This window comes from Sorex araneus, chromosome 1 (assembly GCF_027595985.1).
Source record: "Sorex araneus isolate mSorAra2 chromosome 1, mSorAra2.pri, whole genome shotgun sequence".
NCBI lineage: Eukaryota > Metazoa > Chordata > Mammalia > Eulipotyphla > Soricidae > Sorex > Sorex araneus.
Window position 1 is genome coordinate 270,427,312 of NC_073302.1, and position 26,093 is coordinate 270,453,404.

At 42.1% G+C, this 26,093-nt stretch overlaps 1 protein-coding gene and 1 non-coding gene across 4 annotated transcripts in view; one reads left to right on the top strand and one right to left on the bottom strand.

Moving 5' to 3' along the window:
* Nucleotides 1–26,093, bottom strand: part of TBC1D4 (TBC1 domain family member 4) — a 208,104-nt gene that overhangs the window by 61,862 nt on the left and 120,149 nt on the right. For all 3 annotated transcript variants that reach the window (XM_055123679.1, XM_055123678.1, XM_055123680.1), the window contains exons 3-8: nucleotides 23,937–24,026; nucleotides 19,721–19,825; nucleotides 11,977–12,109; nucleotides 3,973–4,064; nucleotides 3,583–3,693; nucleotides 1,242–1,361 (exon numbers count right to left, since the gene is read on the bottom strand). In XM_055123679.1, coding sequence (XP_054979654.1) covers nucleotides 1,242–1,361; nucleotides 3,583–3,693; nucleotides 3,973–4,064; nucleotides 11,977–12,109; nucleotides 19,721–19,825; nucleotides 23,937–24,026 — 651 coding nt within the window. The remainder of the gene's footprint in view (nucleotides 1–1,241; nucleotides 1,362–3,582; nucleotides 3,694–3,972; nucleotides 4,065–11,976; nucleotides 12,110–19,720; nucleotides 19,826–23,936; nucleotides 24,027–26,093) is intronic.
* Nucleotides 17,399–17,505, top strand: LOC129401285 (U6 spliceosomal RNA). The gene has a single exon (XR_008628216.1). It is a non-coding gene; the product is annotated as a U6 spliceosomal RNA (small nuclear RNA).

The following is a 26,093-nucleotide window of genomic DNA, read 5'->3' on the forward strand; positions in this document are numbered from 1 at the left end:
CCTCATCCCACAGGGCCCAGGAGGTCGCTCAAAGGGAGTGCATGCTTCACATGTCAGCAGCCTTCACATGTCAGCAGCCCCGAGTCCGATCCCTGGCCCCGCCACAAGCAACGTCAGGGCCACCCAGGGGGACCCACAGTCCTTCCACCACCAGCCTCAGTGATGAAAAAAGAACTGCTGAGACCAGAGAAAGCTCAATGGGCTAGAGCACAAGCTTTGTAAGCTAGAGGCCCAAGTTCAAGCCCCAACACTGCCTGGTCTCCTGAGTAACGTGAGGGGTGACACCACATGGACCCGGCTCACCCCCGAAAAACAAGAATTGTTTTTTCCTACCCTCTAGCTCCAAGACATCTATCTCCCTTACTTGACCTGCTCCAGCATTAGGGAGAATCATTGCAGGAAGGGGAAAATGAAGGCGCGGGGGAGTCATCTTGCTCATTTCAAAACGGCCTATAGGAGACGGGAGACTAGTTTCATGGGCGGGAGCGCACGCTCTGTATGCAAGAGGACCAGGTTCGATCTCCAGCATCACGTGGTCCCATCCTCAAGCACCAGTAGAAGCAGCCCCTGAGCACAGAGCTGAGAGTAACCCTGAGTAATGCCAGGTGTGGCCCAAAACACATTCACGCCAAAAGTTGAAAATGAAACATACAAATGTATGAAATAGGATCAAAATAATAATGGGGGTTTGAAGGTAATTGGGCCTCTGGAAATTCTCAGGGGCTATTCCAGGCTCTGTGCTCAGAAATGACCCCTGCAATGATCAAGGGACCATATGTGATACCATATGAGGACCATATCTTCCCAACTCAGCAGCTTTGCAGGGCAAATACACTCTCGCTATACTCTGGAATACAAAATTTTCCGATATTTCATACTTATTTTCAGAAGTTGCTATCAGCTCCTAAGAATGAGTGCAAGAAAGGCTTCTTTATAATTTTATGAGGCAAATTATCAAAAGTTTTAGGCATCAATATTCCATTATGCCTTTTCTATGTCCTTCTATATCTCTATACATAACCCCTATTACCCAAGATCAATTATTAGACACACCAAAACAAATCTGTGTATGAAACTTAATTTGCAATATTAATTTAAGTAAGTACTAACTAAATAAGTTACTTCACTTTTGGGGGTGGGTAGAGAGAAGAAAGAAAACTTCTGTGATCCATTTGAAGAGGTGACAAGGCAGTTACAAAGTACAGACATTATTATCAAAAACAGGCTCACTTTAATCTTACCCTCGAGAAAATGTTTTCCAAGGAACTAGTTAAGGATCTCTTAGCTTTATTTTTCAGGATGTCAAGTTTGAACCTTCCAGTGCTTGTTGAATTTTCTGGAATTGTGCTATTTGAAATAGTCTGTAGAAAGAAAAACCAGATAAACTTGATTTAGGAAATGCTCAAGGATAAATCAAGTTTTAAAGACAAGGTTACAACAAAGCCACTAAAAAGCACAAGAGTTCTTCAATAGCTCTAATAACAATAGTCCAGGTTTCATATTATAGACAGGCATGTTAAAAAGACAAGAGTTAATATTATAATTAATAAAAGAAGCTCTCTCCTCTATGACTTTACTTTCCGCTAATAATTCTATTGCTTTTCACAAATACTAAACTTGAACTGTCAGTTTTCTCTGCTCTTATTCTGATGATCAGCTTTAACACTTCCAACTCATATATTTTGTAGCCAAATTACTGAGAAAAACACAGGAAACAAATTTCAAAGAGGGCTTTCCAGGAAGGCTAAATTCTGCTAATGCCACTGTCATAATTCAATTTTCACTTGTGAGTGGATCGCTTAGTTTTAGACCAAAAAGTGGTCTCTGAAAGTTCTGAGCTGCACGAAATTCCAGATTGTGTCCACTATACTAGATCTCTCTATATGATTTTATCCTACTGAACTGATACTATGACAGTATATGGTTTTTAGAGCCAGACACATTCCAGAAGGCAGAATCTGTCACTTGTTTGGGGTAGAATACATTCATATTACGCACTAATAAAAAGCAACATGTAAGGTCAAATCTGGAAGCATTAATCTTGGTAGTAGGTTTCGGTGATTAAGGAAAACAGAACAGACCATATTCAGAGAGGAATAAAAAGGGGGACAAAGACTGGGCTGAAGATTTTCCCACACTAGGATGATCTCAGAAAATAATAAAGCTTGGGGGAGGGGGATAGGACATGAGAAATAATAAAGACTCAAGGAGCAGGGCATAGGAAAGTAATTTTTTTCTGAATGTCTTAGAGATATAACCTCAGGAGTGCTATTAAGAGGTAAATACACCAGGACGGCTTAATAGGGTTGATGCCACCTCTCAAGGACAATGGAGTGGGGGTGAGGGAGGGGTCATGCTAGCAGGGTACCATTGGGAGATTAATGTTTGTTTACTTACGGATGCTAAATGACTTTTATTCTGAAAAGAAGAGGTAGGCCAAATAAGTTTGGGAATCTCTAATCTCAGTACATCTGGGAATGCATTCTAAGTCAGATGCTCAAAAATTCCCTCCCTTCTTGTGTAGATAGGAGTTATGAACAGCTGGTGGGATGCCATTATTGCTCCTTCAAGTGTTCACTTTTACCTATGATTGAAAGCAGGTTGCCTGTGCTTTTAAAGAAGAAACAACTGAAAATGTGTTATCACGCAAAATCGTGAACTTTTTACCGATACTATTTTGGGATCCAAATCACAAATGCTTCTGTATTTGTCTGTTTGTACCACACCCTGCTGTGCTTAGGGCTTATTTCTGGCTCTGCACTCAGGGATCACTTCTGGTGGGGCAGACCATAAGGGTACCAGGGATCAAATCCAGGTCAGCCATGTGCAAGGCAAGTGCCCTACCCACTATGCTATCTCTCCAGTTCCACTTCTAAATGTGGGTGGGAGGGGGTTATTCTTAACTCTGCAACCAGGAATTGCTCCTGGCAGTCCTTGGAGGACAATATGAGATTTTGAGGCCCGGATTCAGGTTGGCTGATTGCAAAGCAATCACTCTACCCACTGTCTGGCCCCTACATTTCAAAACCAACTTGGGGATTACTCAGTGGCTAAAAGTGTTATAAGCACACAGGAGGCCTTGAGTTTGCTTTCCAATGCCACCCACATATGACGAGTATGATCCAGGCGGCTCTTCCATCTGGGATCTCTGGGGCAATGACCAAGTGTGCAACCGGCCTCCCTCACTCAGATCCCTGAGTGCAAAGCCAGGAGTAAACCTGGAGACTGCTGGGTGTGGACCCCAAACTAAATATAAACCAAGAAAATGGCACCAATTCAGCAGTACAGGGGGTAATACATCAGCCTTGCACACAACCCACCGAGTTCGAGACCCATCACCACCTTGAGTTTGGCCAGGCGTGGCCCCTGAACACAGCTAAGCGTGACCCCCAAAAGCCAACAAAAATAGAACTAAATACACTTTCAAACTCCTAATATGCAGGGTGGGGCTGGGTATCTACCAGAATGTTAGCTACTAAGAAGATGAGAGAGGAAAGCAAAGAAAACTCCTTCACATTTCCTGTGACATCTCAACTTAGTATGTAATCCACACAACAGCAGGTCCCGGAGAAAACGTCTCACCGACGGGCCTTCTCCAATATGAACGTGTGTCTTCTGCTTGGATTCGCACAACTGCCTCAGATGCAAGATCACCAGTTCGTTCTCCTCCTGGTCGCTGACTGGCTTCAGTTTCTGTGGAAAAGACAAAGCCAGAGCTCACCACGGCACGGCAGCTGCTTCGGCTCTCACCTGCCTCCTTGTGTCATGACTGACTGTCTGGCTGACAAACACAAATAACGCTCGAGTCTGGCTGCTCTCAGAAGCTTGAGTGTCACCGCGACACTCTCTAGCTACTATGGAATTGTGCGGCAGGATCTAAATCTTGCACCTCAGTCCAGGCAACGCGAAAGGAACTGACGAGACGACTTGGCCTCTTTATGTCTTCCCTGTGAGGACTATTGATATTCTCACCTGGACTCGCTCGAAGATGTCAGCTTGCTCATTATCTGTCAGTGTCGAGAGATGTCTCTGTATTACCAGCTTGGCTCTTGGCGGGTAGAGACCTGAGGTAAATAATGAGGATAAGGAATAAAGTGTAAGCGGCAGGGAGTAAAATGAACAAAGGGCTCTACAGCTCATCCCTTGGCAGGACAGTCGGAAACTGTTTCCTCAAGATGTGTTCTCAGAGACTGGCACAATCAAAAAGCGAAGGAACAACCAGTGCTGGGACTCTCATTCACCGTTGGTAGGAATGACAATAGGTACCGCCTTTTCTAGGAAAACAATATGGGCATTCCTCAAAAAACTAGAAATTGAACTTCCACACAACCCAGCAATACCACTTCAGGGAATATATCCAAGGGGCCCAAAAACACCGCAGAGAAACATTCCTATGTCCATTGTGACACTATTAACAATAGCCAGAATCTGGAAACAACCAGAGTGACCAAGAACAGATGACTGAATAAAGAAATTATGGCACATCCACACAATGGAATACTACACAGTCACCAGGGGGAAAATGTCATGAAATTTGCTTATAAATGGATGGAAATGGAGAATATCATGTTGAGTGAAATGAGTCAGAGGAAGAGGGACAGACATAGAATGATTTCACTTGTTTGTGAGATATAAAAAATATAGTATGAGAGTGATACCTAAGGAGAGTAGAAATAAGGGTCAGGAGGACTGGTCCACAGTGGAAAGCTTGCCACAAGTGGGGATGAGGAGGCATAGGAAAGGGTTCACTATGACAATGACAGTTGGAAATGATCACTCTGGACAAAAATTGCATGCTGAAAGGAGGTAAAGGGATATACATGCCAACTGGTCAAGCCTTGTTGGCAAACAATATGGACATTTCCTCAAAAAACTGGAAGCTGAGCTTCCTTCCATATACAACCAGCAATATGATCTCTGGGAATAGACCCTACAGGTCCAAAAACACACTGCAAAAAAGTCATCTGCACTCCTATGTTCAGTACAGCACTATTCACCAAAGCCAGAATCTGGAAACAATTGGAGTGGCCAAGAACAGACAACTGGATACCCTTCAGTATCTGTATTTCAACACCTGTATTGCAAATTATAATGGCCCCAAAAAGAGCAAGAGAAACATACGCACACAAGAGAGAAAAATGTGGTGGTGCAGGGATGTTGGAATATTGTGTGACTGAAACCCAATCCTGATCAACTTTGCAACTGTATCTCGTGGTGATTCAAGTTAAAACATAGAGAGAGATGTCTTCTGCCTGTAGCAGACCTAGAAGAACGTTTCTCAACCTTTTTCTGACCATGTTTCCTTCTTCTGCCCACTTCCCTACCCCATCCCACTGATGAGGACCATCATCTCAGGCAGTAACTCTGCCCCCCCTTATGAGACTGTGTGGCTCCCTGGGAATAATCTGTGAGTCCAGCAAAGAGCCACCTGGCACCTTGAGGAGAAATACTGAGAACACTAATCAAATGAATAAAGCAAAACAGAGGGGTCTAGAGGGACAGATAAGCACCAGCAAAGCTTGCTCTAAGAGTGGACGGTTGAGAAGTCAGCCCTCCGAGTGAGATCCCATGTGAGATCACATGTGCCGAGGGAGATCCCAGCAGCCCCAAGGGATCACCACAAGCCACACAAGTGATTTCCAACTTCTGGCCACACTGCAGCCAGATAGGTGCAAGGAACACAACAAGGGGGTGTGACTCCAGCGAGCACCACACTAAAAGACGTTCGTGTATTACAGCTCGAAAGTGCAACCGACCTCTGATGGGCACATGTGTGAGCACCACATGCTAACCTGTGTGCCCCAACTAAAAAGCGTGACTCCCTCAAGCCTGGGAAGCATGTATCAGCACCACAATTAAAGAAGCACAGACCTCAGTGAGCACCACGGGCAAGTGAGATCAACAGTAAGCACCTCAACTAGATGTACCGCAGGTGTGTGTGTGTGTGTGTGTGTGTGTGTGTGTGTGTATGTGTATGAGCAAGAACCCCACTGTCACTGTCACTGCCATCCCATTGCTCATCCATTTGCTCTAGCGGGCACCAGTAACGTCTCCATTGTGAGACTTGTGGTTACTGTTTTTGGCATATAATACGCCACGGGAAGCTTGCCAAGCTCGGTCATGTGGGCAGGATATTCTCAGTAGCTTAAAGGCTCTTTGAGAGGGGTGGAGGAATCGAACGGGGGTCAGCTGCATACAAGGCAAACACCCTACCCACTGTGCTATCACTCCAGCCCAAGCAAGAACCCCAGTCATACAATATTGACAACAATGAAGGGATGGGAAAGGGAAAATAAAAAATTTAAATAACATAAAATAAACAACACTGTAAGGGGGGGCAGAGTGATAGTACAGTGGGTTGGGTGTTTGCCTCGAATGCAGTGACCCAGGTTACATCCCCAGCCCCCAGAGGGTCCCCCAAGCCCACCAGGGGTGACCCCTCAGAGCCGAGCCATGAGTAAACCCTCAGCACTGCACAATATGGCCCAAACCCACTGCCCACCACATCCCACCCTCCAAAAAGAAAAAGGAAAAAAAAAATGCCCAGAGTAAATTCTGTTTGTTCTTACGGGAGGAAGGGGCAGAACACCACTTCACCAAAATCAACAGCTCTCTGTCAGTAATCCTTGACTCAGAATTCTTAGCAAAACATTTCTAAAGAATACTAAATCAAAAGCAGAACAATGTCACGTCATGCTTAGCACGTTAATAAATTGGCCACTGTGGAAATTCAGAGGTGAACTAAGGAGCCTATTTTTGGATACAGAACTAAAAGCTGAAAACTATGGTTCCCCAAAATCTCTAATCTTACATAGTCTGACATTATTTTATATATAAATATATATCATAAATATATAAATCACATATGATTTCAGTGATCTCTGAGCACAGAGTCAGGAGTAAGTCCTGAACACCAATGACTGTGGCCCAAAAGCAAACAAATAAGAAACATATATGAAATTAATAACTATACAGTACAAAGAGTTATAGCTTAGATAGTATCTCCCATGCAGATAAAAAGAAAAAAGAAAAAAAATCTCTTTTTCTATGCTCATAAAAGTTCAAAGACAACATCAGTATTTTGTGGCATTTTTAGTAGAGTTGTTTCTCAGGGAATTGTTTCTATCTCTTTACATCATGTAATTTGTACTTTTATCGTGAAATTGCGGGGGAGCGATAGCACAGTGGGTATGGCGTTTGCCTTATATGCAGCCGACCCAGGTTCGATTCCTCCACTCCTCTCAGAGAGACAGGCAAGCTACCAAGAGTATCTCGCCTGCACAGCAGAGCCTGGCAAGCTACCCATGGTGTATGCGATATGCCAAAAATAATAACAAGTCTCACAATGGAGACATTACTAGTGCCCGGTCAAGCAAACTGATGAGCAACGGAATGACAGTGATACAGTGATACAGTGATCATGAAACTGCACATATTTTCTATTAAGTCTTTGGGCAAAGCTTATTTTCATAGAAACATTTTTGGTTTTATAGTTTTTTTCAAAAAAGAAAGTTTAACTCATATTTAAACTGATTCAATTGACTGTCCATATTCAAGGAACCAATTTCCTCCTAGGAAAGTGACATGATGACAGATAGGTAAAGAATATCTAGTTCTATCCAACATTTCGTAAGTCTCACAGGCAGTCCAACACTTTGAGATCACTGGAATCACTTAAAACCATGCACTGCTTTAAAAAAACTCAAATTCATTCTCCAGTTGTCAAAATGTGGGCAGCTGCCAGACCGTAGCTGTTTGGAATCATTGTATGGGATCTAACAGGAATCCAAATAAGAAAAAAAATTTTTTTTAAATTTTAAAACATCTCTCTCAGTCAACCTTTCTTTCTGAACCAAACTGACAAAACCAAACTCTGTGTCATCCTCCAGGACAACATAGAAACACTAGAACTCATTTTGGGGATGTGATTTTCGCTCACTTCCACAGCTTATTATTTATTTGCTAACAAAGTCTCTCTCCTTCAGAGACTCCTTCGCAATAAATTAAGACGTGATTCACAGGATTCTTTCTGTTTTATGCTGTTTACTTTTTCTGCCTTGTTTACATGCTTCGGAGGAAAAAAGATTAAAAGGAGAGAAAATAAACAGAGCCCTCACTTGAAATATGAAACGAAGGCCATAAGCCCATTACCTTTCTTCAGCCTTCCATTCAACAGCGGCACTGGGGACAGCTGTAGTTTATTTATTTTCTAATTAGACATGGTCACTCCACCACCATGAATCCAATTTGGACTTCCTTTCTCCTACCTATTTGGAATCACTGACTAGTGACTTATTCTTGCCAACAGGCACTACCCCTCATGCATGTTAGTGGAGGAAAACAAGGGCGGGGAGAAAGGCTGTTTCCAGGCTGCTCATCATCACCTTCGCCTCACATTCTGAGGTTGGGATTAACTCCCCCTCAGCCAACAACCTCTGCAATTCTCATGGCTCATAGACAGACACGCTGGTTCATTTCTTCCATTCTAAACGGTGGCACTCATTTCACAATGGTCATGAAGCGTCCATCAGCATACTTGAATTCATCTTTCTCTCTCTCACTCTCATTTCTGTTTTCTTAGAAAGTACAAACGTTTATTGGAAAGTAGAAGACAGAGGAAAAGCAACTCCCCATGTGAGGAAGAATTTAACATAAGAGACTAAGTTAATATAAAAGACAAAGTTCTCTCTCATTGTAATACTAAAAATAGAATTTTTTATAGCACAGCGAGTAGGGCGTTTGCCTTTCACGAGGCCGACCCGTGTTCGATTCCTCCACCCCTCTCGGAGAGCCCGGCAAGCTACCAAGAGTATCGGTAGATACTGTCCCGCACGACAGAGCCTGGCAAGCTATCGGTGGCATATTGGATATGCCAAAAACAGTAACAATAAGTCTCACAATTAGAGACATTACTGGTGCCCGCTCGAACAAATCGATGAGCAACGGGATGACAGAGACAGTGATTAATAGAGCCAAGCTTTATTGGAAGCAATATTGTCATTCTAGAGTGGCATGCATGACTAGCATCTAGATATCTTTAAATATCTTCCTCACTGTCCACAACTATCAATTTGATTTTTATTGGACTGTGGTCCTTGAGGTTTCATACTTTATACCAAAGCATGAAGCCACGTTTAGAACTCACACAGTTAATGTGCTTCAGTAAAAATAACTCTGTGGAAGAAGCACAAATGCTTCAAGGTAATTTGGCCCCGAAAACCTGTCTCCTGATACTCTCTCTGAGAGCCGGCATCATGTTGCTTTGCAAGTGGATGGCACAAGTTCAAAGGCTGTGTTTTTAGCCTTCTCAGCCATGAGACAGCATCGTTAAGAGGAACATCTTCAGTGTTCAGGCCCAACACTGACCACATCCCAGCACGCCTCAATATCCTCTCTCACTAGTTTTCCTGTCTGTGTGTCAAGAATGATTTCCTTGTTCAAGAACCTTAAGAACACTGTCGCTTTCTTTCATGGTTTTAAGATTTAATTTGTTTACACTGAGGTCTTAGACCCACCCAGAATGCATTCTGGGGAGGAAAAGAGGAAGGAGAAATTTGAGGCCCTTTAGAGAAAATTGAGGCTGCCCCATTTCCTGCATGATTCAATCTTTCCTCCTCAGATTTATAGTATTCCCTTTACTAAATAATGTTTAGAGTTGTTCTGTTTTTCTTTTGGCTTTTTCGGTCACACACAGTGATGCTCAGGGGTTACTCCTGGCTCTGCACTCAGGAATTACTCCTGGAGGTACGTGGGGGACCAGATGAGGTGCCGGGGGTCGAACCCGGGTCAGCCACATGCAAGGCAAACGCCCTACCTGCTGTGCTATTGCTCCGGTTCCTTTTCTTTTCTTTTCTTTTCTTTTCTTTTCTTTTCTTTTCTTTTCTTTTCTTTTCTTTTCTCTTCTTTTCTTTTCTTTTCTTTTCACAAATGTTTTACAGAGATTTGAAAATGTGCTCACCATAAAAATATAAGTATTTAGAGCTAAATACCATATTTAAATAGTCCTCATTATTTTTAGGCTTTTTAGCTTTTCGGGTCACACTCAGGGATTACTCCAGGCGGTGCATAGGGGACCATATGGGATGCCAGGGAGCGACAGTCTCTCTATCTACTTTATTACTTTACTTTTGTTTTTTCAGTTTTGGGTATCACCCAGCAATGCTCAGGGGTTACTCCCAACTCTGTACTCAGGAATTCCTCCTGACAGTGCTCAGGGGACCATATGGGATGCCAGGGATCAAACCCAGGCCAGCTGTGTGCAAGGTTAACACCCTTCCCATTGCACTATCACTCCCGCCCACCTCCTGTTTTAAACTGTGATGCTGGATTTCCTCTATTTGCTCACGTCTCTATCTTTCACTCTACACTTGAGATCTCTGAGGTCATAATCTATAGTTCAATCATTTCTGTATCCCATTGCCTAGCACTGTGCCCGGTGCCAATTAAATACAAGCACTTGTTAAACTGGATTTTATCTCTCACATGGTAGTTTTCAGACTTGTGAGCAAGAACACAGAGTCACATCCTACTCATTCCCTCTCCAGATTCTGTGCTTAGGGATCACTCCTGGAGGTGTGGGGGTGAACCAAACAGGGTGCTAGGGACAGAACCCGGGTTGAGAGTTCAAGGCAAGCACCCTACTCTCTGTACCATCCCTAAGACTTCTTTCAGTGGCCCAGACCCCATCTCCCTGACCACATTTTTTAAAAACATCTGCTTTCCACTGGTCATGAAATCCCGTTAATCATCGATTCCTCAAGCGGGCTCAGTAACCTCTCCATTCATCCTTTCCCTGAGATCTTAGAAGTCTCTCTCGGCTTGGCCCTCTCAATGATGTCACACTGGGGGCTCTTTCAGGGTCAGGGGAATGATATCCAGCTTGTTACTGGATTTAGCATATGAATACACCATGAGAAGCTTGCAAGGCTGTCCCATGTGGGCAGAAAACTCTCAGAAGCTTGCCAGCTTCTCCCAGAGGGAGAAGTAGGTTACAAGATATTGCGCGGCCGCTTTTCGGCCACGCACTTCTGGGAGCTCGCTTTTAAGTCTCTGGATGTTGGCCGTTGATGGGATTACATACACCTGGGTTCCTCTGCCGGTACCTTCATGCGTGAGGCCTGTCTGAATGTGTGGAGAGGGGCCTCAAGCATGGCTGTAGCTAGGTTCCAGTGGCCTTCGGCTGCCGGGAGCTCTGCTCGGGGTGGGGAGGGAAGCTGGAGCCCATCCCCTCCGAAGGGCCCCGGGAAAGATAGCCAGGTGTGTGGGCAAGAGACCTTCTGTCCGCTGGTATCACAACTATTATCTCAACCATTTTCAAAAGTCCCAGAAAGGGGCCGGAGAGATCGTATAGTCAGTGGGTGTTCGCCTTGCAGGCTGCTAGTTCAGATGCAATCGCCAGCACTCCATCTGACCCTTAGCCTCTAACAGTTATCCCCAATCACAGACCTTCATTGGGTGTACCCCCTCCCGGCCACTCCTCACCACCACCGCCCCCAAAATAATCAAAGGTCCCTGCAAAACCATGCACATTTCACTGCAGTCCTTAACTTTTAGGGAACAGAAGCACACCATCTAGTAAGAGGAGACACCCACACACACACACACACACACACACACACACACACAATGGCTTAAAGAAACAGTTGACATTCTGGGATACTTTTGCCCTCCATTCATTTAACAAATATTTGATCCATAAATTCTGTGCAGGCAGAGTACTAAGAACTGTGAGAAACACGAGTCCCTTCCTGAAGTCTGCCTTCAGAAGAAAGAAAGAAAACTAAATCAGAGCAAGAGAGCGGGGAAAGCTGAGCCTCTCGGAGAAACGGGCAAAGACACATTTGGCTGCATAAGAGCAAAGGTGGTGGGGCCCTTGCTTTGCTGAGGAACAGAGAACCATTCAACAGCAGCTGTGCCTCTCTCACGTCCCAAACGCCAAAGCAAATCCCTTTCCTGCCAAGGCTAATTTTACTGTACCTTCAATCCGCTCACAGAGCTTATGCAAAGAGTGCATAGGGCAGGCCTCACACAGCTTAATCTGGGTCTTGGCACTCTGCAGGGCCGCCGCCGTGCTGAACGCCTGCTTCAGAGTCAACATTACCTCATCGACCTGCAAGAAGAAACAAAACTCAGGTCTGTAAAACTTAAAATCCCCAAAGCCAAGTGAGCCTTTATGGATGCTGATTAAATAACAGTGGAATTTTGATGACTACCGTCTGGATAAAATATTGTCTTGAAGTTAGACCTCCTATTATACACATAATTAAAAGAGGGTGAAATAAGACCACGGACATTGTGCGTAATAGAATACTCAGATTTTTGTTTTTTTGAATCCCATCAAGTGCAGTGCTATCACAGTTTACCTGAGAGTCAATCAGGTCTCTGTTTAATTAAGTAGTTTATCAGATAAAAATCTAAATTTGTGAGCAGTACAGAGGGAAGAACAAAAGGGGTTTTGTTTTAATAGGATTGCACTTACTTTATCTTTCTGAATTTTTTAAGAGTTTAAAAAAAAAAACAAAGAATGTGCTCTAAGCAAAATTCTGGGAGAAAATTAGGTGAGCTAAAATTGGGGAAAGTCTGTGGAAGTTGCTAGTCTTATCTCTATGGTCTCTCATCTACTATGATTTCACTTCTGATTTGGGATAGTGGAAAGTTCTAACATTGGTCTCAGCACTAAGCCAGCAACTTGAAACTGACAGTTCCTCTCCTGTTCTTTCAAAGACTCGATCAAGCAGACAGAATCTAGCCTTTCAGATTCCTAACTGCTGCTTTGAGATCAACTAATAGCTCACCCTAATCCTTTGCCCATGGACTTCAGCTCTTATCTCCTCCACTGTGACATAATGACTGTGGGTGTGGTTTTCGCATCCACTGGGGGTGGGGATCAAAATCTGAACTCTGCATGGAGAAGTATGCAATACTGAGATTAGTATTTGGACCAGCTTTGATATTCAAAACCAATTACCATGCTTGAAAACCATATTCCTTTTCAAGAATCTTTCCTCTTCCCCTATGAGCTAATATCACTGTCACTGTCGTTCCATTGCACATCGATTTGCTCGAGCGGGCACCAGTAACATGTCCAGGTGAGACTTGTTACTGTTTTTGGCATAGCAAATACACCATGGGTAGCATGCCAGGCTCTGCCGTGTGGGCGAGGTACTCTCAGTAGCTTTCTGAGCTCTCCGAGATGGACAGAGGAATCGAACCCAGGTCGACCACGTGCAAAGTGAACACCCTACCCATTGCCCTATCGCTCCAGCCCATGAGCTAATATAAAAGTAATTTTTCAGGGGACCAAATGATAGTACAGTGGATAGGGCAATTGCCTTACACACAGTTGACTCACGTTTGATCCCTGGCATCCCATATGGTGCCCCATACACCGCCAGGAGCAATTCCTGATGGCAGAGCCAGGAATAATCCTTGAGCATCATTGGGTGTGCCCCCCCACAAAAAAAAAACAAACAAACAAATAGTAAATTTTCAGGGTCTGGGACAGAGCTCAAAAGGGACAGAGCTCAAAAGGCTGGAACACAAGTCTGGCATATGGAGGCCCTGAATTCAATTGCTGGTACTTCATGGCCCCATGATCACTGTTTTGAAACATTCCCCTCCCTGCAAAGAAAGCTTGGTTTTTACTCATGTGATTTAATATGCTTCTGCATCTGTGAGTCTTGAAGACTTGGGAATAAACGGAAACATATTTTCCCAACACTATTGAAAGAGCTCAGATACCATGCAGTCAGTTGTCACTCAGTTAAGTTTTACTGTATCACAACTTTTTTAAAGGCTTATAAATATAAATAAAAGGCTTTCATATATTCACATTATTCCAAAATACAAATAAATTATTCACCAAACCTGTGCCTTTAGACTGACTGCAACGTAAGCACTTCTAATTTTTGAATACATAATGGTTTTGCATTTTTAGTTCATTTGTCTTAGTATTTCAAAAGTCACTTCAATTACTTAGGCAGGTATCTATTTCCATTTTATTTCTCAATTTCTCATTCGTCTAAAGTACTGAAAAAGTTGGTCATCTATTTAGCTTTCAAGGAAGTACATTTGTTATTTAGTAATACTGTCATGCAAATTATCTTCAATACAGATAGTGGAGCCGGGCAAGCTACCAAGAGTATCCCACCCGCATGGCAGAGCCTGGCAAGCTACCCATGGTGTATTTGATATGCCAAAAACAGTAACAACAAGTCTCACAATGGAGACGTTACTTGTGCCCACTCGAGCAAATTGATGAGCAACGGGATGACAATGACAGTGACAATATATACTGGACTTACATATTTTCTTGTCCATTTCTAAAGGAAACAAGAGGGGATTTAAATGCTACCAAAATGCAGTTAATAATTTCTCAGTCACAAATGTTACTAAAGGTTCTATTTACTTCTATTTAGCATCCAAAATTTTCAGTGTTTGATTTTTTAAGATCTACTATTCTTTTTAGCTGCTCTATGAATTTTTATCATAGGACAGAACAACTAAATCTGCAAATTAACATATAATGTGCAATTTGTTTTAGTTTATATGCACCAACATAAACTAATAGGCCCTATGTGTTATTAACAGTAGAGGAACAGTCAAAGATAAATCAATTATAAACAAAAAAAAAGGAAGTCTACTTATCATTACATCAGGTAAAATTAAATTCCTGGCAGAAAAATATGAGATAAGACAAAGTAAGCCTGTTTATGATTGAACGATAAAACTCATAGTGAAAATAATGCTCATCAACATTTAGACCCCAGAGTGAGTAATTTATGTCATTTTCGAATAAGTCTAAGAATCACAGTATGTATGAGGATTTCAAGTCATCACATTTCTTAAAGCTCTGGGAGGCTGTAAAATTTCAAACCATGCAATAAAGAATGCCAACTCTCTGACCTGAATAATTGTCAAATGGCCTATTTTAGTAGTTTATCAGAACATGATGAAGTTTTCTCCATGTCAGATCTTTAAGTCCACTTATTCATGCTGGGTATAAATTCTCTCACAGTCATTCAGTTGCCTGGAATCCTGTTCCTAAATCCTGTTCCCGGAATTCTGAGGCTAAATGATATCAGTTACTTCAGTGCTCATCAGATGAAAAATATCCTATATTATCATTTGTTGGAGCAATAGCACAGTGGTAGGGCATTTGTCTTGCACGCAGCTGATGGGGTTCAATTCTTCTGCTCCTCTCGGAGAGCCAGGCAAGCTACCGAGAGTATCGCGCCCGCATGGCAGAGCCTGGCAAGCTACCCGTGGCATATTCAATATGCCAAAAACAGTAACAGTAAGTCTCAAAATGAAACGTTACTGGTGCCCGCTCGAGCAAATCGATGAGCAAGGGGATGACTGTGACTGTGATCATTTGTTGAAACATCTGAAACTGGCTCATCACTTAAAATGTAAGCTTAAACAAGCAAATAACTTGGGAAAGAAAAACATTAATTGGAGGTGATATAGGAGCAGGGGTAAGGGGTCTTGGGTACTTTGCTGGGAGTGAGATGAGGTAACTATGTACATCAAGACCATAATATCAACTCCACTGTAATCACATTATCTTAATTATAATAAATATTTTTTTCAGACTGGAGCAATAGCACAGTGGGTAGGGCGTTTGCCTTGCACGCGGCCGACCCAAGTTCGATTCCTCCGTCCCTCTCGGAGAGCCCGGCAGCTACCGAGAGTATCCCACCCGCACAGCAGAGCCTGGCAGCTACCCATGACGTATTCGATACGCCAAAAATAGTAAAAACAAATCTCACAATGGAGACATTATTGGTGCCCTCTCAAGCAAATCGATGAACAACAGGACAACAATGCTACAGTTCATTTTTTTCTGTTTTAGATTTCAGCCAACTATGCTCAGGGCTTACTCCTAGCTTTGTGCTCAGGAATCACTCCTAGCTGTGCTCAGGGATCATATCTGGTACTAGGGATTGAACCTGGGTCAGTTGTGTGCAAAGTAAGCATCTGAATGCCTGTACTATCTCTCCAACTCCACACTATAATATATTCCAAAAACTCGAAATTACGGGGCTAGAGCAATAGCACAGCGGGTAGGGTGTTTGCCTTGCACTCGGCCAACCCGGGTTCCAATCCCAGCATCCCATATGGTCCCCTGAGCACCGCCAGGAGTGATTCCTGAGTGCAGAGCCAGGAGTAACCCCTGTGCATCGCCGGGTGTGACCCAAAAACCAAAAACCAAAATAAACAAAATTTAAAAAAATCAAAATTACTTTAAAAAAATCAATCAATAAATCCTATAAGAAAAACAATCAAATGCAGATCCCACGAGTGAATCTATCTTTTCTCTCCCATTCATCCTCCGTAGTTTACTCAATACTTAATTGTTCGAGATCCATTTTAGAGTAAAAACAGAAGACATAGATAACTTTCTAAGCTTTGTTCCTCCCTCTATCAACATGTTCTAGAACTGTGCTTGTTTCATAAACTACTGACCCTCTCTAAATACAGTATTTCTCTTTCCTTTGGGTTATACTTTCCCTGGAAACTATTGCCAACATCCCTGGAGTTTATTTTTTCCTTTATCTTTATGTGGTGGCAGCAACTTCCTTTATTTTCTGGCCCTTTTTAAATCAATTTTGAAGAAAGCGGAAATTTTTTTTTTTTACAGACCTCATGGCTTGGTTGAAGAGATTATGCCATCTGTCTACTACTCGTCTACAAAAGAAGGAAGAAGCGCTGAGCATGTGAACTGCCATAACCCTCCAAGGCTCGCCATAACACTGTCCTGCTTGTTCATTCACAGCACTGGCCACAAAGAAGCAAAATAAAATGCTTGTTGTGTATTCTTTGTACTTGGAGAAGTCAGCACGGGTGGCTTTGCAATGCTTTGCCCTACACAGCTGTCAAGCCACATCAATCCGAACACTGCTTAGCTCTATAATATTTGACTGCTTTGTTTTATACGTCAAAGTCACAGGGCTGTCCACAGTGAGGCAGGAAATTTACATTAATTTTTCTTCTAGCCTACAGTTCGGATGTCTCACCACTCAATGAAGAGCTTACTAATAAAATGAGAGTAAATAGCGTTTCAGAGATTCTAGCAGGAGCCTGTTCTTTAGACTTATGATACCACAACTGAGATTCTGATACAGCATCAATGTTACAGGACATTCTCAGCCAGTCTGGTCTGTTGCCTTAGTCACAGATCTTCTGAAGGTTAGAAAAAAAAAAAAAAACGCAGCATGCTCCCAGACTTTTTATCCTAACTCCCCATTCCCAAAACTCATTCGATGTTCATGAGGGTGACATCAACATACTAAAACCTCCAAACAAAAGCTCTAGGAGATGTGGGAAATAAGGTTTTTTTTTCCCATTCAGGGCAGGTTATTCAATAACTAAACTGCACCTAGAAAATGACTGCCTGGTGCTCGCTTCAGCAGCACATATACTAAAATTGGAATGATACAGAGAAGATCAGCATAGCCCCTGCACAAGGATGACACGCAAACTCGTGAAGCGTTCCATACTTTAAAAAAAGAAAGAAAATAATTGCCTGAAATTAAGAATAACCACAATCACTCACTCAAGATACACTTCAACTATACCAGCTCTCCTGGAAATACTCAGGGACATAGTCAGAGGAGAAGGGGGATGAGAGTGGACACCACGGGCAAAGCCATCAAGTTGATGGTGAGGAACAGAAACCAGACTTTGGGGAGGGATCATGATGAAGAGAACAAAAAATCTCAAATTATAACATGCCACATTTGAAGTGAATATAAACCATGTCATAAACCAATGCTATTTTAGTCAGCATCCACTGAAAATTTACAAAATGGTGAAAGACTTGTGGAACTCACAATTTGATGAAGTAAGAAATATATGTATACAGGAGCTGGAGAGATAGGGCAGTGGGTAAAGTGTTTGCCTTGCAGCGGCCAACCTGGATTTGATTACTAGCACCCTATATATGGTCCCCTAAATCTGCCAGGAGTGATCCCTGGCATAGGCAGGGTGTGGCAAAAAAACCAAAAGCAAATAAAATAAAATAAAATAAAATGATTAGGAGCAATAGTGGCGCTAGTTTAAAAGTCCCGGTAAAATACATGAACTTGTTTAGTCACTTAGATGTATTTCTAAGTTGACCACATGTATTTCTCCTCAAACTCTGCATACCCTCGCCCCCTACAACAAAAGGGGTGGGGAGAAGTGTTGGAGAGAAGAATTGACTTGCAAATTCCAAAATAAAGAGTAGGCAGTTTCAATCTGACAAGTGGCACAAGAATTTTGGTGATTCAAATTTTGGTAGTGAGTCCGGTGAGGGAGATGTGCATATACATTCTGAGAGGTTGCGTATACACTCTGAGTGAGGCTGCACTCCTGAAATTCAGATAAGCCAAAGGTAAATCAATGCAATTTTACTAAAAAGAAAAATTCCAAATAACAAATAACTCCACTGTGCATTCAGATGAAAGCTTGCCTCATGTGCTACATCTCAGCTGGAGTTGGAAGGCACCATGCTAGGTAAAATAAGACAGAAGGAAAAGAATAAATACCCTTTTCACCCAAATGATACACTGGACAAATATAGACTCACTCATGTGGTACAGAAAGAAACACAGCCAGAAAGAGATGATGGTGTCCAGTGAAAACAAGCCACTGGATACTCTCTGACCACAGAACTGAGGTTACCAAGGGGCAGGGGACAGTAAGCTAAGAGAGTCTTATGGGCTGTGGTGGAGGGACAGTTGCACCTTGGGGGTGAATAACACAATGCCTGTAACATCTAAAATGTTTATTTTTTTTAAATGTATTCTCCAGTAAACCAATGTTAGCATGATAAAAAAAAAAATCACTGTATCAATGTCATCCCATTGTTCGTCGATTGACTCTTCTGGGCACCAGTAACGTCTCTATTACACTCAGCCCTGAGATTTCATCAGCCTCTCCTCACTTGTCTTTCCCAATGATTGGAGGCTCTTTCAGGGTCGGGGAATGAGACCTATTATTACTGTTTTAGCATATCAAATACGCCACAGGGAGCTTGCCAGGCTCTGCCCTTGCGGGCGGGATACTCTCCAGGCGGGATACTCTCGGTACAACAAATAATAATAAATAACATTTTGATTATCTTTGTTGATCACCTTAGTGTCCTGCACTGAATTTCCAGAAGGCCAGTGCTAAGATGTGAAAAACTATTGTTGAACAGGTTGTTAACAACAGTTAACTTGATTCATGGGAAAGTTAATTTGTTTCTACAAAAAAGTTATGGTGGGATTTTGACTGGATTACAAATACATCTTGAAAAAAAAAATACATTTTGAAAAAAGTAAGAACAAATTATCATAAAAATGAAGACAAGAGATAAAATGGATAAAAATACTGTCAAGGAAAAAAATCATAACACTACACACATACACACATATAGAATGCTGTAAGCATTCTCTGTTGTGAGATGCAATAGCCACGAAGGGGTGTAAGGTCTTCCTAATCTTCTCACATGGGCAATGGAAAAGCTAGCAGCTCTTCTATTATTAGTCTTCTCCCCAACCTCTTAAAAATATTCCTCATGCCAGGACACAATTTAAATGTTCAACTCAAGAAAGTCTCTTGGCTTAAACATCACCAAGGCATTGTGGTTTTGTTTTGCTACAGTGGCACTGATTCGAAGGGCTAGAAACCTGTTTCCAGACGTCCTCTCTCTCCCGTGTCAGTGGGCACTAGGGCGGGCTCTCACGACACTCACCAGGGCTTCGCTGGCACACTGGAACACGTAGCAGATATATTGACTCAGGCCAGGCTCTGGCGACTCCCGACAGATAAAGCCGAAGTGATCTACATGCTTGATGCCCTAGAGAGGAGAGAAGTGCAATGTCAAGGAAACACACCCTCTGAACCGTACACATGGAAACAACATCATTCTGTACTTTCATGGTTCCACATGCTTCACAGCCCTGCGAGAAGGGATTCCACACCCAACCCAACCTACTGGGCTCTTCTGATACATAAACTAGGCTGATTTGGACAGTAATTGTTTCTCTGACAAACACTCTGTGACTTGGGGGCACAGCAGGGAAAAACAGAAGGGTCAGTCCCGCTGTGGTTTGTCATAAATCTGCTACTTGGTATTTCCAGGTAATGAAGTTTTCGATTTATTAGTCCCTCTAGACTAGGCAGTTTGATTATTCATCAGAAACCCTGATCTTGTCTATATGAGGATAAGAAGATAAAAATGACAGGAGTGTTCTAATCCCCCACAAAGGAAGGCTTTGAAAAAACTATGATGTTTGTTTGTGGATAGGCACTCAAGGGGCAGAAGATCCCTGGTTAGAGAAATAATCCAAGCTCACAAATCATTGCTAAATACCTAGAAATCCAACAATATACCTAGAGCTATAATAACCCCAAAATTCTGAATCTTCTGTGAATTTTGGTCAGCCAAAATATAAATACCCCAAGTCCAAATATCTCAAGGATATAGTACCATGTTACTTTAATAGTAAGCATAGTATTTTAAAAACACAAACAAACAAAAAAGCGGTCCTGCAATTACCCAAACCCCAAGGAAAAGAATGGCGCCTCTAGTATCAAGTAGATTTATGCTTCAATCTTGCTCAAACCAATCTTGCTCAAACAATAAGAGATATTGTTGTGGAGTGCTAATAATTAGCTCCATGGCACCATTTCTCATTATAAAACAGAAATAGTGGTGCCTATTGTCAGAAGTGTTTGAGATATAGAATCAAGAAATATTGATTCTCATACCTGGAATGTTTAATAAATGGTAACCATTACTTTTGTAATAATAAGCACAATTTATCCCATGGGTAGGTAAAAGAAAATTAACTCTTATAAAAAGAGTCCAATAAAAAGGAGTGAGGCTATAATCTGTGATATGAATGTCAGCTTCATCTAATAAAATTTATTCCAGATTAGAGAATATCATTTTGTCGTGGGGGAGTTGATGTTTGCACCACACTCGATGGTGGTCAGGGGCTATTTCTGGCTCTGTGCTCAAGAGTGATCCCTAGGAATACTCAGGGGGTGACAGGAAGGTTGAGACTTCTAATGGGGTTGGATACATCCAAGGCACGCACCTGAACTCCTGCACAATCACTCTGGACCCTAGAGAATATCTTACACCAGAGTAACTAAATGGGACGTTCATAACACTCAGCAGTTTGGTGAGTCTTTATGCTTTGCAGAGACTCCCCTCCCTCATTCCAAAAACATGACAGGGACACAGCTGTACAAATTTCAAAGCAAGGAATGTTTGCTATGTGTTAAAAAAAAAAAGAAACAAAAGAAAGAAAGAAAACAAAAACCATGTCCCTATATGCAGCTATATTATAACAGTTCAGTTCTTGAGAAAAATGATAAGACCCGGGCTACTTTATAAGGAGCATAGTTTAACCTGACAATTATTCTAGTCAAAGGTCTTTTACAAATTCTCTCACATTCATTTTTTTTAAAATCAGAATGTCAGAATACAAGCCTTGCTTAAAGAAAAATAAAGGAGCAACAGTGAAAATCACATTTAAGTTACCACTATTAAACATCTAGTTTGTTTTTCTTTCTTTCCCCCATTTTCAGTTAGATGTTCCATGAGCACTGCTAGCTCTCTTCCAGACAGACCAAAAGGAAAAAAATAAACTAAAATAGAAGTATGAGGGGGGGCTGGAGTGATAGCACAGCGGGTAGGGTGTTTGCCTTGCACGCGGCAGACCCAGGTTCAAATCCCAGCATCCCGAGCACCGCCAGGAGTAATTCCTGAGTGCATGAGCCAGGAGTAACCCCTGTGCGTTGCCGGGTGTGACCCAAAAACCAAAAAAAAAAAAAAAAAAATTAAATTAAATTTAAAAATAAAATAAAATAAAATAGAAGTATGGGGATGACCAGACTGAAGCGATAGGACAGCGGGTAGGGCATTTGCCTTGCAGGCGGCTGACCCAGGTTCAATTCCTCTGTCCCTCTCGGAGAGCCTGGCAAGCTACCGAGAGTATCCCATCCACATGGCAGAGCCTGGCAAGCTACCTGTGGCGTATTCGATATGCCAAAAACAGTAACAACAAGTCTCACAATGGAGATATTACCGGTGCCCACTCGAGCAAATCGATGAACAATGGGATGACAGTGATACAGTGCTACAGTGCTATGGGGATGACGATTGTAGCTTTTTAGGGCAGCTTCTTTTCTTTCTGGTTCTCCCAAGCAGCAGTGCTCAGAGGGGCTCCTTCTGCCAGTTTTCAACCTCCTGGACCAGTGGTTCAACATGAGGGCCCAAGGATACAGCCCTCCTCTAGTGACAGAATTACCTGGGCCACTCTAGGTGTGTCACCTGGTGGAGCTGGGGGAAGGGAGGGCCCGTGTAATGTTGAGGCACAAATCTGGGTCAGCCACCTTGTCTTGTCAGGCATGTGCCTTAACCCCCATACTATCTTCGAACCCTAAGACAGACAACGCTGGGGTTGCAGAGGTAGGAAGTGTTCCAGTTTATACTATTCTCTACCCTTTGGGTGGCGAAGACCCAACATGCAGAAATGTTCACCCAACATTTATTGAACACCTAAAAAATTCAGCTCTGCCTGAAGACCTGACTCAAATAAATGCCTCACAGAGTAAGGCACCACAGCATTAGATACTTGGCCTCATGGGACTTATCTTGCAGGAATCCCCAGTAAACATGTTAATTACAGGAATTTTTAATAAACAGGTTTTTAGTTCATATAAATAATTTTTTCTCCAAAGTCTCTGAATTGAAATCCTTTACCAGGGGACCTGGAGCAAGAGTACAGTGGATGGGGTGCTCGCCTTGCACATGGCCAACCTGGTTTTAATCCCTGGCACCACACAGAGTCACTGGAAACAAGATGCGTATCAACTCATTCTCAAAGAGAAGCATGTCTGAATGCCATGCCTTTGGTGATGATAACTCTAATTCTTTTTTGAATTCTAGACAGTCTTGGTTTTTCAATACTGAAATATAGGAAGGAAGGACAGAGAGATAGTATAAGAGTGAAGACACTCGGCTGGCCTATGCTGACCCCACAAATCCAGTTGCTCCATACATGGTCCTCTGGGCATTAAAAGGAGTGAGCCCTGGGCACAGAGTCCAGAGTGAGCCCTCAGCATAGCTAGGCTTTGCCTCAAACCTGTTACCCAAATAAATAAATACAATGAAAAGAAATCTCGCTAAGATTCAGGTCTCTCAACATTTTGCAAGGACAAAGTTCTCTATTTCAGGGCCCTCTTCAAAGACATTCTTATATGTTTAACTTCCCCATATAGCTACTTATATACTCCTCTACCCAACATCTCTGGGTTGTTTTCCTGGTCTTAAAATATACATACGTAGCTCTGACTTGGGGATAAATATTCCAAATTATTCCTGTGGTGCTTTGACAGTAGTTTACACTTATTTGAAACTGGAACACAACCAGCTAGATAATTCAAAACTTTCAAGATACTGTGTGATTTTAAAATGAAGAACAAAAATATAGCAAACCCCGTCTTTTCAAAATTTAGCATTCACGTTAAAGTTGAAAGCTCTGGTTCTCCTTTTGCTACCTACTACATCACCCAAAATGTCAAAATGACTCAGAGTCATCCACAGTCCCATTGTCCAAGAGTCTGAGGAATATTAACTGCAAAGGTACTTTTTTGAAAAACCCATTGCCACAAAAATCCCATCAGTGGATGAAATTTGATAACGTGACGTGAAGAGGATTGGAAAGAAAGGACCTATGGTGGCAAAAAGGAGAACCGACTATGACTCTAAGAGACCAAGGCACAAGTTTGCTACCGGCATAAACCAAAACACAAGAACGTGCTTATTTAATGGCAAATTCACTTTAAAAAATGTAATACTACAATTTGGGTTTAAGCCCAATTATTTTATAGTTAACTTAGAAACTAGATAATGATTGGTTTCTTCAAATGTTAAGATGTCCTTCAATACATACCTGAGAACAAGAAGAAATCTCTTTGAAATTCTTTTCAAGCACAACTGATTTTGTGTCTGGACTGATAAGGTTAATCTCAAATCGCCCAACCTTGAAAGAGAAAAGCATTCCATTTCACTTCAGTTCAAAAAGGCTCTAATGGCTTACTTTACAGTAAAATATTCAGCTAATATACTAGATTCAGTGCTATATACCAAAGAGATGCTTCAACATCAATCTAACCAATATACATTTTTTCCAGGGGCAAGGGTAGGTCATACCCAGGAGTCCTCAGGGTTTATTGCTTGTATCACGTGTGATGCCAGGGATAGAAACAGGGTGGGTTGAAGTAAAGAAAGAGTGATTACCCCTGTACCATCTCTCCAGCCAATTGAGTCAATATTTGAACCCATTCAGTCAATACCAGTTGTCCCAAAACATGTCTTTTCTTTGTCTAAAAGACCATGAGGATTGTTTTAGTATAAACTGATGAAATATAGTAACTCTATATTTCAGGTAAGAAATGTTTATCATTCAAAATCTATAAAACATTGCCTTGTGATTTCTAAAAATACTATCTATAATTTATAAGTATACATTTTCCAAAATGGACTGGAGGGATAGCACAGCAGGTAGGGACTTTGCCTTGCACACGGCCAACCCAGGTTCAATTCCTCCATCCCTCTCAGAGAGCCTGGCAAGCTACCGAGATTATCCCGCCTGTATGGCAGAGCCTGGCAAGCTACCCATGGCATATCAATATGCCAAAAACAGTAACAAGTCTCACAATGGAGACATTACTGGTGCCCGCTCAAGCAAATCGATGAACAACGGGACGACAGTGCTACAGTACTACATTTTCCAAAATGGTCAAAAATTAAAATTAAAATTTGGAACTGGGTGGGTAAGTTAAAATTGAGAAAAGTTAATAGAAAGGACTATAGCTGGTAAGAATAAACAAATCTAATAGCCCAAGGCAGAGAGAAGCCTGTTTAACATACCACCCAAAAAAAAGGAGGCAAGGAGCTAATAACAAATTACATGTCTCAAATTATCAAAAACAAAATATGTCTGTACACACACACACACACACACACACACACACACAACATCCGATAAAGCAAGTATCACACACTGAGACTGTTTTCCACAGCATGCTGTGGTATTTCCTTCTCAGGAATTCTTTACCACACAGGATAAAAGGACAAACAATTTTTTCCAAGAAAACTCAAACATTAAAGAACCTCTACAGGGCATTACCCCATGTGAAATTCTTTTAAGTGGAACTTGACATTTCTATACCCTGTATAACTTCAGAAACCATTGTTCAGTATAAAGAATTATCTTTCCCCTCTATCTTACAGCTTATGAACAAGAAATCCACTACACGATCAACCAACCATCTTTCTCTCTCTTCTCTCTCTCTTAGAAGTTACTCCTGGCATTGCGTGGGAGCCCCACGTGGCAGCCCCACGTGGCATGCCCAGGATTGAACCTGGGTCAGCCCCATGCAAGGCAAATCCCCTTTCCTCAATAGTCTTTCTGGTCCCCAACTATCTTTCTTGTAACCTCCTCATCCAGGTCACAGGAGAACACTGTATTCTCTGAAAAGGTACCTTTTTCGGGAATGCCCTACCACAGAGGTGGGGTGGGGGGGAGGGGGAGGGATACTGAGATCATTGGTGGTGGAGAATGGGCACTGGTGGCGGGATGGGTAACCGATCATTGTATGACTGAAATGCAAACACGAACGTTTGTAAGTATGTAACAGTACTTCATGGTGATTCACTAATAAAAAAAATTTTTTTTAAAGAGAAGGAAAGAAAAGAAAAGAGAAAAGAAAAGAAAAGAAAAGAAAAGAGAAAAGAAAAGAAAAGAAAAGAAAAGAAAAGAAAAGAAAAGGTACCTTTTTTCCTCTCTAGAAAATTCCCTCTTTCTCTTTCTAGTCTACCTAATCACAATCTCTGGTTTTCACATCTTTAAATCCTCTATTTGCAACAGGTACTTAAACAGCATTTTATTTAAGACCGAGCTGAAGGCAGGTGATGCTAACACTGAGAGTAACATTCTTTCCAAGATGCCCCTTTAATCACTTCCTCCCTGCTGCCCTCCCTTAACTGCTCCCTCGTTCTCAGAATCCACATCCCACTTATGCCTCTAAATCCTTCTCCGTTTTCC